Source organism: Uloborus diversus, chromosome 8 (assembly GCF_026930045.1).
Source record: "Uloborus diversus isolate 005 chromosome 8, Udiv.v.3.1, whole genome shotgun sequence".
Taxonomy (NCBI): Eukaryota; Metazoa; Arthropoda; class Arachnida; order Araneae; family Uloboridae; genus Uloborus; species Uloborus diversus.
Window position 1 is genome coordinate 69,751,172 of NC_072738.1, and position 17,025 is coordinate 69,768,196.

A 17,025-nucleotide genomic window follows, 5' to 3' on the forward strand; every position below is an offset into this window, starting at 1 on the left:
GGGGGGTGTTCGGACCCCATGGACCCACCCCTTGCCTACGTCCTTGTCATTTTGAGAAATTTGACAAAGTTGGCTTGCTCCATGGCTTTAAAGGACATTCCAGAAAAAACCAACTGCGGCTACTTCAATGCCCGAAAATATCGCTGGAAACGATAGTATCAACTCAGGAGGCAGTTGCGTAACTAAGGAAGGGTTTATGGGGTCTGGCCCTCCCCAAAACGAGTAAGGAATTTCAAAAATGAAGATATCCATTTTTTCACACATGCTTTTCCTGTTCGTATCCATAAAAAACTCCAATTTGAGAACATGCAAATTTCATTGAAATTCCTCCAAAAGGAAATCTTGACTACGCTACTGTCAGTAGTATTCTGTTTTGAACCCTTTTCATGTATTGTAGCAGCCGGATCAATGAATGACTTTCTGATCGACTTTCCGGACACATCTTTTGTCCAGTATCTGTTTGATTTTCTGACTAAGAGCTTCATTACAAAGATATTTCGACAGGGGAATACATGGATAAAATAGCATCTGGAGTTGAATAGATTGCTGTTGTTGTCTTGTGCCAGCTAGGCTGGCAATTTGGGGTGCGCTGCTTCACTTTTCCAACTGTACCGTAATTTGGTGTGAAGTTCGACTCCCACAGTACACACATGCCATAAGAGGACCCGTTTATAGGGTAAGAATCCATTCACAGCATAACAACACATTCACACAAACAAAGAACAGGAGAGAGAAAGTAAATCCATGCCCGAGCCGGGATTCGAACCCGGCACCTACCCATAGCAGTCAGACTTCTTTGACCGCTAGACAAGGTGGCCTGCAGTTGAAGAGATGAATATAATTATTTATCAATTATTATATCGATACTATATGAATAATTTAGAAGATATTGGACAATATCTTCGACGAATTTCAAAAATGTTTTACAATGACGAAGAAAGATGCAAAAAAAAAAAAAAAAAACATTAAAAAAATAGATACACATTCTTTATGCTCTGAAATGTGTTGGCTTTGATAAATATCCTGAAGAAATAAAATCTTAACAGACAAAAGAAGCGAAACATGTTTATTCTCCTATTATTCTTTTATCAAATCCGTAGTTTGTGATTAGTATTGTAACAATCAAAAAAAAAAAAAAAAAAGATTAAAACTTCAATGAGATAAATTCTAACAGAATATCGATGAAATTTTGAAGCTTGCATTTGGGAAAAAGGGGAGGGTCGACACATTTTAAGCTGTTTGCTTTTAGTAATCGGTGCAGTTGAGCTGTTCATGTGGTTTATCGACTTTCATATCGAGCAAGGCGTACATGTACGGATTGTACATGCGCGGCAGTTAAGGGGTTAACCAAAAACTACTTTTGTGTTAAAACTTCAGAACATACGGTGCTCTTTAACTCGTTTTTAGTTGTTAAAGTTTGGAGACATGTCAAAGGAAACCGTTGAAACTGTGTTTAACTTGACTGGAATGAAAAAACGATTTTTTAAAAATCAAATCGTAATGGTGTGGAAAAATTGCTCGTAGGTCACCCTCAAAATTTGAAAGTTGTGAAACATTTCTTTCCGGCGCCCCAACGCCAGAAACGTTGATATTGTGCTAAGGAAACGCCAGCTTTTATTTAAATGAGACACGACTTGAATGTTTTAATTTATTCTACGAATTTATTAACTGTCCATACATCTGTGGTGTGATGTAGTATATCTTACTGTAACTCGTATGCAGTTCCAGGAACGAAAGTTGTCATTTGACTGAGCACTTTAGAAATCAAGTATTGTTCTATTGGTATTTAGCGAGTGAAAGCACTAATGTGGGCAATTGCCATCGCGTGTGTTGGTACTTTTTTTCACTTTTCACTCCAGGAGGGTCCCCCGTACCTATCACTATTTGTGGTTTAACCAGTGAGATGGGACCCCGAAGATAGCTCTGATTTTTGATCTAGATCAGAAACCGAGCATTCCCTGTCTCTCACCACCAGAGGTATCGTTTCACTTGGAGAACTTTGTGACCACGAGCATATTTAACGTCCTCCAGTCACGATTAATGAAGACAGTGGTTCATCGACGGGCTAGGATAGAACACGAGACCCCCCGGTCACAAGTCCGATGCCCTACCGATCAGGCCACGACGGCCCTCGTGTGTTGGTACAGTTATCATAACGGGTTTTAAGGAAGGGGGGGGGGAGATTACGTGGAAAAATACGAGTTGTTTGTCAATTGCAAGGAAATGTGTATCCTTTTTTGAGCATTTAGATTAAACAAAAAGCGGTTCACTTGGAATTTCTCGTCAATTGGTAAAAATATGTTAAAATATAAGATAATTAACGTGGTGAACTTCGCCGAAATTTAATAGTATTTACCTGAAGTTATTGAAAGCAATCTGAAAGATCAGAGATATTTGTTTCATATATGTTAGGCTATATAATTAACGCAAATGTTCCGAAAGCTTGGCACAAAGATTATATAAAACTTTCTTGCTAACAGATGGCACAACAACCCATAGCAAGTGGCCTTCAGCAAAATTTAGACACGTTAGCCGAATATGTAAAGTCGATATATGCTCCTAGTGTTGTTTATTATAAAACGAAACCCCTCTTACAAAGACGGAACTAAGAATTGAATGGAATTCTATATGATGCTATAAAGACCACGTAAAGTGTGTTATGATGGATCCTTTAACCAATACAACGTGGTGCATACTTTAGTCATCCAGAAAACATTATTTATGCCGTACCGTGCTGAGGGACGGAAATAAAAGAGAAACACACACACAGACCCACCTGAAAACTTGTCTTATAAAGGGTTTTGATTTTTAACGCAGTCATGAAACTTCTTGAATAAACCTTTTATATGAGTCTTGCCTTACAACAGCAATATTGCTAGCAAGTATTGTCTAAATAGTTTCCTTTCAATACCCCAAAATCTCCATAAAATAGACATTTTACTCTTCATCAAAAATGCTAAATTATTCATCAAGTGATATGGGGTAGCAAGGAGTCTTGTGCAGAAGTTCAAAGGGGATGGGGGGGGGGGGGGGTTGGCGCTTATTGATCTACATGGCCTTTAATTGGTCGTACACCCACCTTATAAGTCGCAGATATTTCACGCGAAATTAGAGCGGTTTTTTACTGAGTGAAGCTGTTACCATTTCTCCAACATGTTTCTGGTTTTTATATGGGTAGAAATAATAGCGGTTTTTTGTTTTAAGTTTTAACAAATGTTTATTATTGGGCTCAAAAAACCCTTTTGGATATTATCAATTATAGCTAGAAACCCAGTAACCTTCACAGATACTGAAACAGTAAGTGATAACAGAAAGAACAATTCCGATGACGCTTCTTTTTGTATCTTTTACTGTTTAGTATATCGAAGTCACCTCTTTAGTCTCGGCATTGGACCTTATCGCGATAGATCGGCTGGCTCATTAGAAAAGAGTAGAAACATTTTAATATCATTGTCGCTTTCTCAAGATTATTTCCCAACACTGATAGCATATGTTATAAATATACCAACACCATCTGCCATCAGGGGAGTTAACAACAGGTACTCATTTGCATAGAGCTCCCGGTTGTTTGAAAGATGAAGACGTTTGTATCATTTGCTGCGGTTTTCTTGGTGGCGGGGTTCGTCAACTGTGCCGAAAAACAATTCAAGTTTGAAGATTGTAGTAAGTGGCTGTTTGTATTTATTAAAGGAAATACACAGTGAGGTCTAAAAATAACCGAACCTTTTAATGATACTGTAAAACCTGTAAAGTTGACCACCCTTGTACGTTGGCCACCTGTTTAAGTTGACCACTAAAGTAGTGCACCGCAAGTGGTCAACTTACACAGGTTTCACTGTAGTATAAAATAAGCGTGGTAATATGTTTTAAAGCTAATAATTTATTCAAAATAGGATCCATTCAATTCAATATACAACGTTTTGAAAGGTCAACTAATTTATCCTTAGATTTTTAAATTTAGATTTAGGAATGTTCTTTAGCATTTGTGTCAACGGCTGCTTGCATGACTAGTAGAACATCATCGTAAAAAGCTCCTTTCGTTGCAGTTTTCAGTTTTAGGAACAGAAAATAGTCACATAATGAATATCCTGGCGAATATTGGAGGTGATTGAGGACATAAATTGGTTTTCTGTTCCCGAAATTAAATAATTGTAATGAAAAGGAACTTTTCAGGGTGATATTTCAACCATTCAAACAGCTTGGCGTAGGTGTTAGACATTCCCAAAATCGAACTTAAAAAGTTTAAAGATAAACTGGTTGACCTTTCAAAACGTTGTATTGAGTTTAATGGATCCTATGGAGTTCGGTATCTGATAGAGGTTCGAATCAGCTAGTGAATGTAACCTTAAGTTATAGCCAGCTGCTGATAGTTGACAAAACCTCGTGTTCTTTTGTTACTGACACTTACGTGCCTAGCACATTGTTTAGTTTTATACAGAAAAGTCTGTATTATAAGTGAGTAGGCAACTAACAAAACTCGTTCAATTCAAACTCAAAGCATACGGGAAATCGAGATACAGTAACCACTCGTTATATCGCGCTTTTCGGGGGACAAAGAAAAAGAGCGATATATCCAAAAGCGCGATATAACGGAGGGCATTAAAAATAGTTATGTCTAATACACAAGTAAATTGGCATTCGTTCTTTTTGACATTAGTTTCTAATGGTTTCGATATGGGTACTATCACACCTATTGAAATTTAAAGAAGATTGAAATTTAAGTAAATTTTCACCGTCAGAAAGTTAAAATCATCAAGTGGCGAATGAAGACGATCTTTCTGAGCTACTGCGAGATAAGAATGAGCACTCCAATACCCTCTTATTCCGAGTAGGTTTTCTAATCCGTTTTACTTGCTGTAGGAAGGATGTGAAAAGTAAAAGAAACCAGATTGTTTCCAGGAAACTATTTCGCCCGTCCAGATCATTATTCCCTTCTTTGATGCAAATCCTGGTTTGTGCAACCAAGTACAAATCTTTTCTGTACTAAAAGAAGGGCGTATGTTCTCTTCTACATGGGCTACTATGACACTTACTTGATGTCTCTCACTCCATGTAAAGGCAATGTATCAATACAAAAGAAGATGTCAAGTAGTTTACAGACCATCTTAAACTGAAATATACTGTGCGGGTATGTACATTTGGATGACAGGAATTGCTGCTGCTTTTCCAGCGAATTCAGAAGAATTGCTTTCTTTTGTTCATTGACAAAATAGAGAAGAAAGAGACCTTTTCTGTGCAATACCATATGTTTTCAGAAAGGGTTTCAAACTTAAAGCAAAGTTTTTTTCTTATTTTAGACTTTAATATTTCGGGAGACAGAAGAAAAGAGCGATATATCCGAATGAGCGATATAACGAGGCGCGATATAACGAGGGGCTACTGTATACTTTAAAATTATTTTAATTGCTCTTGAAAATTTGAAACATTTTATTATAATGGAGAGGAGTGAAGTAAAAAACAGCCGTTTTGTTCTTTCAGGACTCTACATTTAGGGCATTTTGTGAATTAAATTATATATTGAAACTGTTGGTACTTAACGGGTTTTCTTAGCGTAATGGAGAATAGCAGATTTTGCCTCTGTATGATAGCTTAGCTTAATACACTGCTCAAAACAATTAAAGGATATTGTAAGTCTTTGTACAAAAAAGGTATTAGCAAATATTTTTTTTTTTTTTGAATAGAATCGAAGAAGGGAGTTACAAATGCAAATTTTTCTTAATTTCAAATATTGCAGTATGCAAATTTTGAGTTTTTTTGGATAAATTAGCCCCTAATTTACTTCCACAGAGTTCATAAAACACGAGAGTCTGAGTTACTTTTTTTTGCAAGTTAGAAACTGGCTGTCAACATGGAGGAGTTTAGTGGTCAAAAGGGTGGAGAATGTATTTGGCCATATCATAGATAAATGAAATTACGTGTGAAACTAGGTTCACACACTTGGTTGAAAGATAGACAGTTTCTATTACCAAATGATAGTAGTCAAAACCACTTTCATGTGTATAGCTGAAAAATAACTCTAAAGCGCTCTCTTGTTCTACTGTTACTCTATGTTTACTTCTTGTACTTGACTGCAGTAAGCTTAGTCCCACAATTAAACATTTTTTGCTTATATATATATATATATATAGAATTATTGGAAAGTTAGAGATTTCAATCCTTTTTTTTCACACGATATTTTTATCTGTTCACACTAACATGGTTGTTTTAACTAAATTTCAAGACATAAATTTGAAATTTAGAATTTCGTTCGATTAGTGTTCCCTGCACATAAGGAGGCACACATTAAAACTATCTTGAATTGCTTGGTTTAAATAAATTGAGTATAATTTAACTTTTTTCCCTCCAGGTCAGGGCAAGGGAATTGCGGACATCCATCAGTTCGTAATAGCTCCAGATCCCATCTCCTTCAGTCAAAATGTGACCGCATGGGTGGACATTGATCTGAACGAGGACATCCCAGCCGGCACTCAGGTTAAGATGAAGGTGTACAAAGTCACCAACCTGTTTGGATTCCCTGTCAAACTTCCAGCCCCATGTTTCGCCGGCATTGGATCCTGGTAAGTTGAAAAAAGCATCTAGTACTTTCCTTTACAATCTTACCAGGGAATCACACGAAATAATGGAAAAAAAAGTTCAAATAGGTAGCAGTCGAAACAGCTTCTCGAGACATATTTTTGACGCAAAAATTATTTGTCCTTGTCCGCCTGTAATAGAGATAATGTCTTAAAGTTAAAAAACTAGTCAAAATAGATGCGCTAAGTTCAGTACTGCAATGCTTTATCCTTTTCCGCCCGTAATCTAGATAATGTCTGAAAGTCAAAAACTAGTCAAAATAGATGCGCTAAGTGCAGTACTGCAATGAAGTATTGCTTGCACTGGAGAATCACGTTATTCACAACACTGTGGGAAAGTGTGTGCAAGCACTATTTCCTACAACAGGTGAATAAAAGAACAAATAACATCATGTGTTATTTGAATAACATAAATAAAAAATATAGCATACGTATAATTCTAACCGTTAACGTTTGATGTTGCTTGTTCAAAATATTCGTGCTGTCGATATATTGGGGAGCGGTTAAATTTTATAAAGTCTTAATTTTGTATGGGGGCGGGGGAGGGGGGTAAATACCAAGTGTAAACTTCAGGTTATTCGTGTCCACGAACATATGCTGCAACTTTAGTTCCAACAACCAACGAAAGGCAACATCGTGATAGTTTTCTATACGATAGCTTCCACTGCCTGTTTGACAACATTTTACTTTGGCAGATTATTCAACGCATCTTTTGCAAAAAAGAAAAAAGATTACATAACCAGTGAATTTCTGGTTTTGACATCGTTTAATACTAACGAAAAATTTTCGTTTCAGTAATTATGAGCATTGCAATTTCTTGAAGAAGTTTGAAGTCCAAGGACGGCCATTTTACAAGGAGGGTGCTGAGTATGGATGCCCAATCACTGTTGGCCATTACGGAGCACAGAACGCAACTGTTCCTATGCCTGAACTGGGAGGTCTCATCAAATTCATCGCGTCGGTGAGTTGTAGTTTGTTGTTAAAGTAGTTCGAGCTACAGTTCACACCATCAAACAGTAAAATTTCTTTCAACAAATCCTGTATTTTTTTTTGATAGAAATGAACAATTGAAATTGGAAAATACTTTGAAGATTTGAAAATTTTTAGGTATAATAGGAGGAATAAGAGAGAGTAGATAAAACGGAACAACCTTATTTCATTGAAAGATTGCTTCCAAAACGGCATGGAAAGTTTTCAAATTACTTTTGTAGGCCTACGATGAAAACCGAAAACTTGAGAGAACTAGACATTAATCGCTGACGGAGCTGATAGCATACTAAAGCTTCGGATTGGTGGAAACTGAAAGGTCGTCATGTAATCTGCATTTACAGGTCACTTGGGAAACTGAGATGTAATCGTCGCTTCGTAGCTCCGTCTAAATCTTACAGGTCTATGAAGCAAACAAGGGCAGACATTTGTCCTTAATTTGGAATTGTGCTACATAGGCATCTGCTGCTGGTTTCAACTTTGCTGTGCTGTTTGGACCTCCATGATTTCTGTTTAAAATGAACCGAATACTGATAGTTATTATACTGTAGTTTTACGTTAGTTTTCATAGTGTAAATGTACTCTTAAAAGCTACGTTTTAGTGAGGAAGTTAACGCGACCGTGAGATAGAGGGGGACATGGTCCCCAGATGCGGCTTGCTAAGCGGTACTACTGCAACAAGACCCCTGCTGATGAAAAAATTATGATTAAAACAAACTTTTGTTTAAACCTATTGACACAAATGGAAACATTTAACCTTCCTGGTGGCAAGCCCGAGTACTCTCCGGGCATCCCAATGGAGTTTAACATTGCGTGCCTGTGGTCTTGCTGGTATAGGAGGGTTAAAAAAACTATTGGAGCGTATGAAGTCTTAACCACTTTCGAATTGAAAATTCTTCCAAGAAATCAATTTATGTCCTTAAATTTTTATAACGTCATAGATGAAATGAGAAAACATATAATTTTACAGTTGCAGGAACTGTGTCACAACAGTGCTCATTATAAGTAAATAAATAAAAATAAAACAGTTAATCAATGTTTTTATAGAACAATATTTTAAGTCACAAATTTTCAGACTTCTGATACTTGTCTTGAGATTACAGGAATCTCGAACGGCAACGGCAGTACTTGAAAGTAAAGCTGTGAGAAAAAAATATTATATTGTTATTTTTCTCACTTTTTACATTTTTTGAAGAATGGATTCTTACCGATTCAAAAGATGTGCATACAGTTCTCTTACAAATATTTGCCTTAAATTAAGTGCCACACGATACCAAAAGTTTGCCAAAGGTACCATTGGTAATCGTAGATAATTACCAGTGTTATCTAAATATAAATTTGTACGTGAAATACACCGCCAGCTCAGTCATTTCCAGCCGAGGACTGCAGTTTCGTGCTTATTAGCACTCATCAGCCCGGCATAGGAAAGTGACTGAGCTGGAGATGGAAAACCTCTTAAGGAAACCAAGAGTGCGAAACAAACTGGTAGCAATATAGAGTTAGTAGACCAGACGAGTGACCGAAGCAATGGTTCGGTTCAACTCGAAGATTGAACGCGAGGCAAGGTATATTCAGTAAATTACCGCCCATTAGCCAGGGCTAAAACAGAAATGCTACCAGTTTGTTTCGCACTCTTGGCTTCCTTAAGAGGTTTTCCATCTCCAGCTCAGTCACTTTCCTATGCCGGGCTGATGAGTGCTAACAAGCACGAAACTGCAGTCCTCGACTGGAAATGACTGAGCTGGCGATGTATTTCTGCTTTAGCCCTGGCTAATTGGGCGGTAATTTACTGAATATATAAATTTGTAGTTATTTAGGTAATATTTATTATTTATTGTAGTCATTTTTTTTCTTGCTTTTCAGGGCGAATTCCGAGTTGAAGTTAAAGTTGTTCACAAGAGCAGAATGCTGGCATGTGCCATTTTCACCGGCAAAGCACGACCCTAAAAATTACCAATGAACCAAACGTCCTTCTTGTTTTTCATGTTGTTAACGCACCTCCGATGTAAATACAGAAATAAAGCATACATTTTTATTTATACTGTTTTCCTTTATTTGAACAAATATTATTAAGAATCTTTTTCATTCTTAGAGGAATTCTTTATTTCTCTGCAACGCAGGTTGTCAGTAAAGTAGAAAAGTATTAGCGTCTTTCTATAATCTTCTAAAATCAAAATTCAATTAGAGTTACCACAAAATATAAATTAAAAGAGCTGATGTGTGCATCACATGACTTCCTTTTACTCCTATTTTAATGTCATTTTCCCATTATTGGCAATTTTAATGTGATTCAATAGTTTACTCTCTTAATATCACCACCAGGGGCCAAATTGAAACAAGGTTTAAAAAAAAAAAAAAAAACGCCAAACTTGTCGCCAACTTACCTGTTGACAAAAAGACTGGCGATATATCGCCAACTGTCCGCCAAATTGTAACACCACTTGAGTAAACATCGAAATTAACAATGGTTTCCCCCCAAAAAGGGGCAAAAGACCCCTTTAGAAATACCCGAATGCAACCAAAAGGGGAGGTGCACAATTAGACCCCACTAGGAGTCTACGTACCAAATTTCAACTTTTTAGGACATACCGTTCTTGAGTTATTTGACATACATCCGCACATCCGCATATCCGCACATACATACATACGTACATACGGACGTAACGAGAAAAGTCGTTGTAATTAACTCGGGGAATGTCAAAATGGATATTTCGGGTGTTTATACGTTCTTAGGGACTTATCCGCTTGCGGTCGGGTTGAAAAAAAAACTCAACATTAATTCGGGGGTGAGCAAAATGGAAATTAAGGCGAAATTTTGAGTGAAATTTTTTTCGCATATACAATACTTCCTTTTTTGTAAAAAGAAGTAAAATTTCAGATACATTTCTGAAAACATATGCATTGATCATTTATCAATACTTTTCATAATGTGACGCATTCCTTCCCAACAGGAACATTTATTATTTTACTGATTTGCGTGGCTACAGGAAGGGGGGGGGGAGGTTTAGCTTGCATTCTTAGGTTTCTTATTATTATTTACTGTTCCCTCCCCACTCTCTCTCTCTCTGTCTATCTTTCCCACTCTTTATCCACATTAAACCATGTAAGTAGGGATTGCAAAACCGGACCAAAAATACAATACCGGTGTTCGGCATATTTTAAACGTGATACCGGAATACCGGTATTAATACCGGTATCAGAAATCTCCTCCCCCCCCAAAAAAAAAAATGTTTCCTTGTCATATTTTATAATTTTGTGCAAAAAGTGCAATATTTACGTATTATGAACAAACATAAAATGAAGGAACAAATATCATGATGAAAAAATCAATAATAGCAAGATACATAATGCATGTATATGTATTTAGTTATAAGTCTCTAATTCATTTTAGTGAAAAAAATGTCCTGCAGCAGAAAATATTCTCTGAATTCACGCAGGCCGATTGTACTGTTAATAATGCGCGATACACTTCCTGTAGTTGCTTGGAAGTCTTTCATCTTCAAATAATTCGGTCCTTAACTCGTTGGTCTTGAAAAAATCATTTTTGTGAGTGTGAGTGTTTCTTTTCATAATGGGTTAGTTAAAAAAAAAAAAAAAATCATTATCATTTATAGCTGAACAGTTACTATCTAATATATAGTAGCTGTTCTTCGAGTGACAATTCTTTCCACTATTAACATCATCTTTAACGTTTTACTATTGGTCAAAATACGATTGTGTTGGCATTTTATTAACATTTTGGTTTGAAATTTAAGATAAATTTGATCTTGTTAGTCTCTTTTTTTTCCCCCGTTTTCGCTTTCTTTTAGAAATTCTTTACAATTATGTAAATTTCTGAACATATGTTCCAACTGATTATGCCTTACCTCTTTGCAAATGTTCAAGGTATTAGTGTCCCTCGTATAACACGGTCAATTCGTTCCGTGTAGTATCGAAACCGTGTTATTCGAGACTTTTTTAAAAATAACATTTTTACTTATTTTTTATACTAATTATGTATGTGCATGATAAAAATCAGGTTTCTATGTATCGTGTTATATCGAAACTGTGTTATATGAGACTTAGAAATAATGTAAATCAAGGGATGTGTACCGTGTTATATCGAAACCAAGTTTCGTAAAAACAAAGTAAAAACTTATCAGATTTATCAAGCATTAATAGAATGTATTAAGCAAAAATGAAATTCCATCTTTTTTAAATGTAACATTCGAGTTATATCAAAACCATGAAGTATTAAAATGAAGTATAAATACTACCATGAAGTAAGTTTCGTACCGTGTAATATCGAAATCGTGCCGCAGAAGTACCGTGTTATACGAGGGACGCCTGTATTATCTCGCTTGATATAAAGCTGAATAGCGAGACAGAACAGCACGCTAATACCGGTGACAACAAATTACTGTTTGTTATACGAACAAGAAAAGTTTTTCTCAAAATTCAGTGCAATTGAGACGAATATTAAAAAATAATATTATAAAGAATTGCTACAACTGATGGTTGGAATAAATTATTCATAGCACAAACACATTCATTATTACACTTAAAATTTACTTTCACTATAGAGGTTAAGTCAAGGAAATGGAGAAAATTAAAACGTGGTTCACATAAACTCATAAAAGCCACTGCCTTTATTCATTAATATTCTATAAACTCGTGCTTTTGAAGCCAAATTTTTACTTCAATAGATCGATTTTGGAACTACCTCATCTAAAAAGAAATGTATAGATACAGTGGCTCCTAAATTCGATACACCTTGAAATTTTGTAGTAAAACCAAAATAACGCAAAACTGAATTCGAAAATGAAGTCCATTTTTTTTTCACATCATTCCTATGCCATTCTAAATAAAACTTAGTACTGTTTTTAATATGTTGCCTGATTTTATTCTTGAAATTAATCAGAAAACGAAGAGACAGAGAAATAATACGCCACAAAAGTATTTGTACACTGAAATGTTTTGAATAAATTCGTGATTAAAATTACATATGTCTTTTTTTAAAATTATTTTTGCATTGTGTTGACATTGTAAAGTTATTTCGCTGTAATGTTTTGCTTATTTGTTCCCTAATATTCTGCTTATTATTTTAAAATGGCTGGTATTCATAAAAAACAACAAACACCATTAGAAATTTGATTTTTTCCCCTCACAGTAGCGGTAAATTGGAATGAAATGTCTCTAAATTAGTTAATTTATACCATTCTATAGTAAAGTGCTTGGTAAAATGCTTTAAAGAAACGAATCGGATCGAAAACAAGGTAAGAAAAGGCCAACTGGCAAAGTTACCAAAACGTGATCGAAGATTTACAGTTAAAACAATTATGAAAAATACACATTTGAGTGCTGTAAAAGTTTCTGCAGAATTTGGTAAAAAAAATTACGTTTAATTTTCACCTAAAATTGTTCGCAAAGTTCTCTGATTAGCTGGATTAAATGTTACCTCTTCCAGCAGAAATTTTCTTGTTCGTGCGAAAAACAGAAAGCTTACGCTTTCCATCGCAAAATCAATGATAAATAAGACCAAAACGTTTTGAAATAACGTCTTACTTAGAGATGAAAATAAATTCGAAAATAACTTTTTTTTTACAGTTACTGTAGTGATAACTGTTAGGTAATAATTTATAGTTGAATGTTACGCTAAAACTTTTTATATTAAAAAAGAAAGAAATGCAAGAGTTTAGGTCCTACTGAGTTCAAATGAATATTACACTTGCTGGCAATCCAAAATTCGGCATCTTTATCTCAAAAACTGGTATAGCTCGCATGATTTAAAAACTCACTCTTATCCAATGAAGTAGGGGGTGTAAACTTTACTTGTTTCTTGTTTTTAGCTACAATTTCAAGTATAGCACGATCTGTAATAACTTTTTTTTTTGCAAACTTGCTTTTTAGTTGGCATTCACAGAAAAAAAAAATGTATGGTTCGTTCTGCATTAGCCGTCATGCCGAAATAGGAGAGGTTGACCGGGCATGATGGGAAATTCTGATTCTCCGGCATGCCGGATAATCTGAGGTTCACTTTGCCATTAAAAAAAAAAAAAAAGTAAATTCTCTAGCTTAGTTCCATTTACAAAGCAAACCACGGTAAAAAAAAAAAAAAAAAAAAAAAAAAAAAAAAAAAAAAAAAACAGATTATAGAACTGATTAGTTATTGATCAGCATCATATTCTACAACAACGGGAAACATATCCGAATGAATCAATTGTAAAATCGATCTTTCAAGTGCAAGATATAGCGATAGTTTACGTATTTGATCACGACACTCTTCAAGAAAGGGCGAACAGGATGATAGACCTGTAAGTCTGACTTCAGTGGTTGAAATGCAATATAGCTACGTTTCGTACTTCAAGACAGAGAAAATCAAAGGAAGGAAAATAAATATATAAAGACGGTTTTACTTTTAATTTCCAATCTCATTGTTCTTCGTTTTGTTTTTACGGTGAGTTTTTCGGTAATATTTCAAAAGAAAAAATACGATCGGTTCAAAATAACAATACAAGAAACAATACATTACAACATATTCAAAAACAAAACACACAAAATGATTTCAATAAAAATGTTACGGATCGTTTGAGAAATGTGCCTAATTTAGCTGCAGTAAAAGTGCATTATCATACTGCTTGCATGTCGACTATTTATAACTATTTTTGCAAAGGTTTTTTGCAATCTCTTTAAATTCGTGGATTTTTCAATTTTTTAATTTATCAATTTAACATGGAAACTTTCATTTTTTGAATGATTAAAGTGTAAATTTCAATTAATAGCTTAAACTTTTACATAATGATGAATTCTTTTTTTTTATTCGAGTTTTTCTTTTTTTTTCTTTTTTCATTTTCTGCGAAAATTTTCCATAATTTACATCATCAGAAATTAAAAATTCTAACGAAAAAAAAAACCCCGCACCGTATTTTAAATAAGTTAGATATTTTGACGTAGGATTTTTCGATTGAAAATTCTGATGCTTTTTTAATATTAAATGAAAATAAGGAAAAAAAAATACATTTTGAATAAAAAAATTGCAGGGTATTTGGGGCATAAAAAGGTAACCTTTCACCAAATTTCGTGGAAAAAAAATTGTGGGAGATAAAAATAAAAAACCAAAAAGTCGGTTTTTTGAATTTTTCGCATAAATCTTGAGGTTATGTGAAAAAAGTGCATGCACAGAAGTTGAAGATCTCTTTTTTCCCAACAACTTTGTCATTTAATTTTTTTGATAGGGCTCGTAGTTTTGCCGGAAATTATGATGAGCCATTTTCAACCCTTAACCCACCCTCAGATCGCCTTCCACAGAGAGATATCAGACACTTTTTGAACAATCACAATAGCTTTATTTATTAAAAACACTTTGAAGCACAATTTTTGGAACAGTTTTGAGAACCCTTCTGAGAGTACTTATTTGCCACAGCACATTTTTCAAACACTTTTGAGAGCGTATTTGGGAACATTTTTTGAACTCTGACACACGTCCCTTCCTTTAGAACACTTTTTTACAACGCTTGCGGAACTCTCTTTTGATTATAACAGTAGTTTTTGGTGTTAGTTTTGCAGCAATCTTGCTGGGCAGCTATCAACTGCTGCCCGGGTAATGCACCACTGTTTTGTGGTTCAACCAATCGGATGGGACTCTGAAGACAGCTTTGATTTTTTGATCTAGACCAGAAACCGAGCAATCCCTGGTCCATCACCCCCAGAGGTATCGTTTCACTTGCAGGACTTTGTCACCACGAGCATATTTAACGTCCCCAAGTCACCATTAACGAAGACGGTGGATCTTCGGCCGGCTAGGATCGAACTCGGGACTCTCCGGTCACAAGTTCGATGCTTTACTTATCAGGCCACCGTGGCCTCAATCGCCACCCCACCGGATAGCGATTCATTTCAGCAAAATTTCTAGTAGTATCATATCGAGCGATTCTATTAATTGGTAGTTAGAAAAAGCTCCTGAAATTTGCGAGAGCACGAAGCGCAATTTGGCCGAAACGCTGAATACCGAAGCTTCGGCCAACTAATGACCGAAGCTTCGGTTGCCCTGTATGCTGAGTTTTAGCATTAAATGCACAAAAAAAAAGCATTTAATATCATGTAATTTTCCATATACTTAACTACTCTTCATTTTTTCAACATTTCAGCTTAATGTGTCTCTTTAAATTAATATTTATACCCAATTAAGATTTTATTTTTGCTTTGCACTGATGGTACCAGAAAATCACACATTATTGTAATTTTTCATCAGAATAAGTAATATAAAGCATTATTTGGAATATTAAAGGCATGCTTTACAATTAAGTTAATGTTTATACTAATCAACTGATATGATTAAGTATTAAATCATAGAATTATCCAATAATAAAGTGCCTACTAATTAGATTACGTATTAATATTACTGTAAATACCGTTGCCTAAACATTCTTAAAGCAAAATGCTTCATTTCTTGACGACTTTGTAAAAGTAATATTATCAAGTATTCTTTCTTACTAGTCTATCATTTAGTATTTATTTCTAGAGAAGTATTTAACAATGTCACAAGTTAAAATATGTTAACAGATTAATGCATCTATTTAAAAAACTGAAATATTGTACTTATAACTATTAAATAAAACATAATTTTAAAACAAATTACTTAAGGATGCTCATCAGTCGCATATTCGTCCTTGTTTTTTATAAATAACATCGTTATTGTTATAAGTTTTAAAGATTGAAATATTTGAAGAATGTTTGATGCAGTATATTTATACAGCTTCATTTTTTAAAACTTATGTTTTTTAATAAACTGATAAACTAAGTATAACGTAATGTAACTTTCATTAGAATACATTGTTAATAAACATTTTATTGTTGAATTAATTTTGGTTCCAAGGGTTCAATACGCAAATTGAAAAATTAAATATACATTTCTGTTATGATTTATCATAAAGTACTATGTTGAACGTAAAAGACAATGTTGTTGTTGTTGTTGTTGTCTTGTCCATGATGTGCAAAAGAAAAGCACTAGATTACTCCGAAGCTGTCGAAGACAGCCTCGGTGACCTCTACAGACTTTTCTGAAAAAACTAAGTCATTCGGATATCTTGAGAAGCCTGGCCTGAATTGCTGGGTAGCTAAAGATATGCTGAAGAAGCAGTTACAATTGTAAAAGAAAATTTGCAACATAATTGTTTCAGGCTAAAGCTGCTGAATCACAGCTCATGATTCGGCCAGATCGAAGCTTCGGTGGAATGGCCGAAGCCTAGCTTCGTTCCTCGTTGAAATTATAGTTGTACGAAAGAAAGCAATTATTTCACGTGTGTACCCAAATGTGTTCGCAATCTATTCTCAAATTTACCCCTAATCCGTTCTCAAATGTGTTCCCGTTTAAGTTAAGAAAATATCCCAAGCAGGACATATTCGGAGCATATTTCAGTGCACTTTCTTTTTATCGGAACAAATATTATTGTACATTCAGGCAACTAGAGCACTTTTTCTGAATTAA

At 34.9% G+C, this 17,025-nt stretch overlaps 1 protein-coding gene across 1 annotated transcript; it reads left to right on the top strand.

The window, feature by feature from the left end:
* The first annotated feature begins 3,497 nt into the window (after positions 1-3,497).
* LOC129228057 (ganglioside GM2 activator-like) lies at positions 3,498-9,598 on the top strand. Its single transcript, XM_054862692.1, has 4 exons — positions 3,498-3,663; positions 6,347-6,557; positions 7,368-7,533; positions 9,423-9,598. The coding sequence occupies exons 1-4, from the start codon at positions 3,576-3,578 to the stop codon at positions 9,504-9,506; spliced, it is 549 nt and encodes a 182-aa protein (XP_054718667.1). The 5' UTR covers positions 3,498-3,575; the 3' UTR covers positions 9,507-9,598.
* The last annotated feature ends 7,427 nt before the right edge of the window (positions 9,599-17,025 follow it).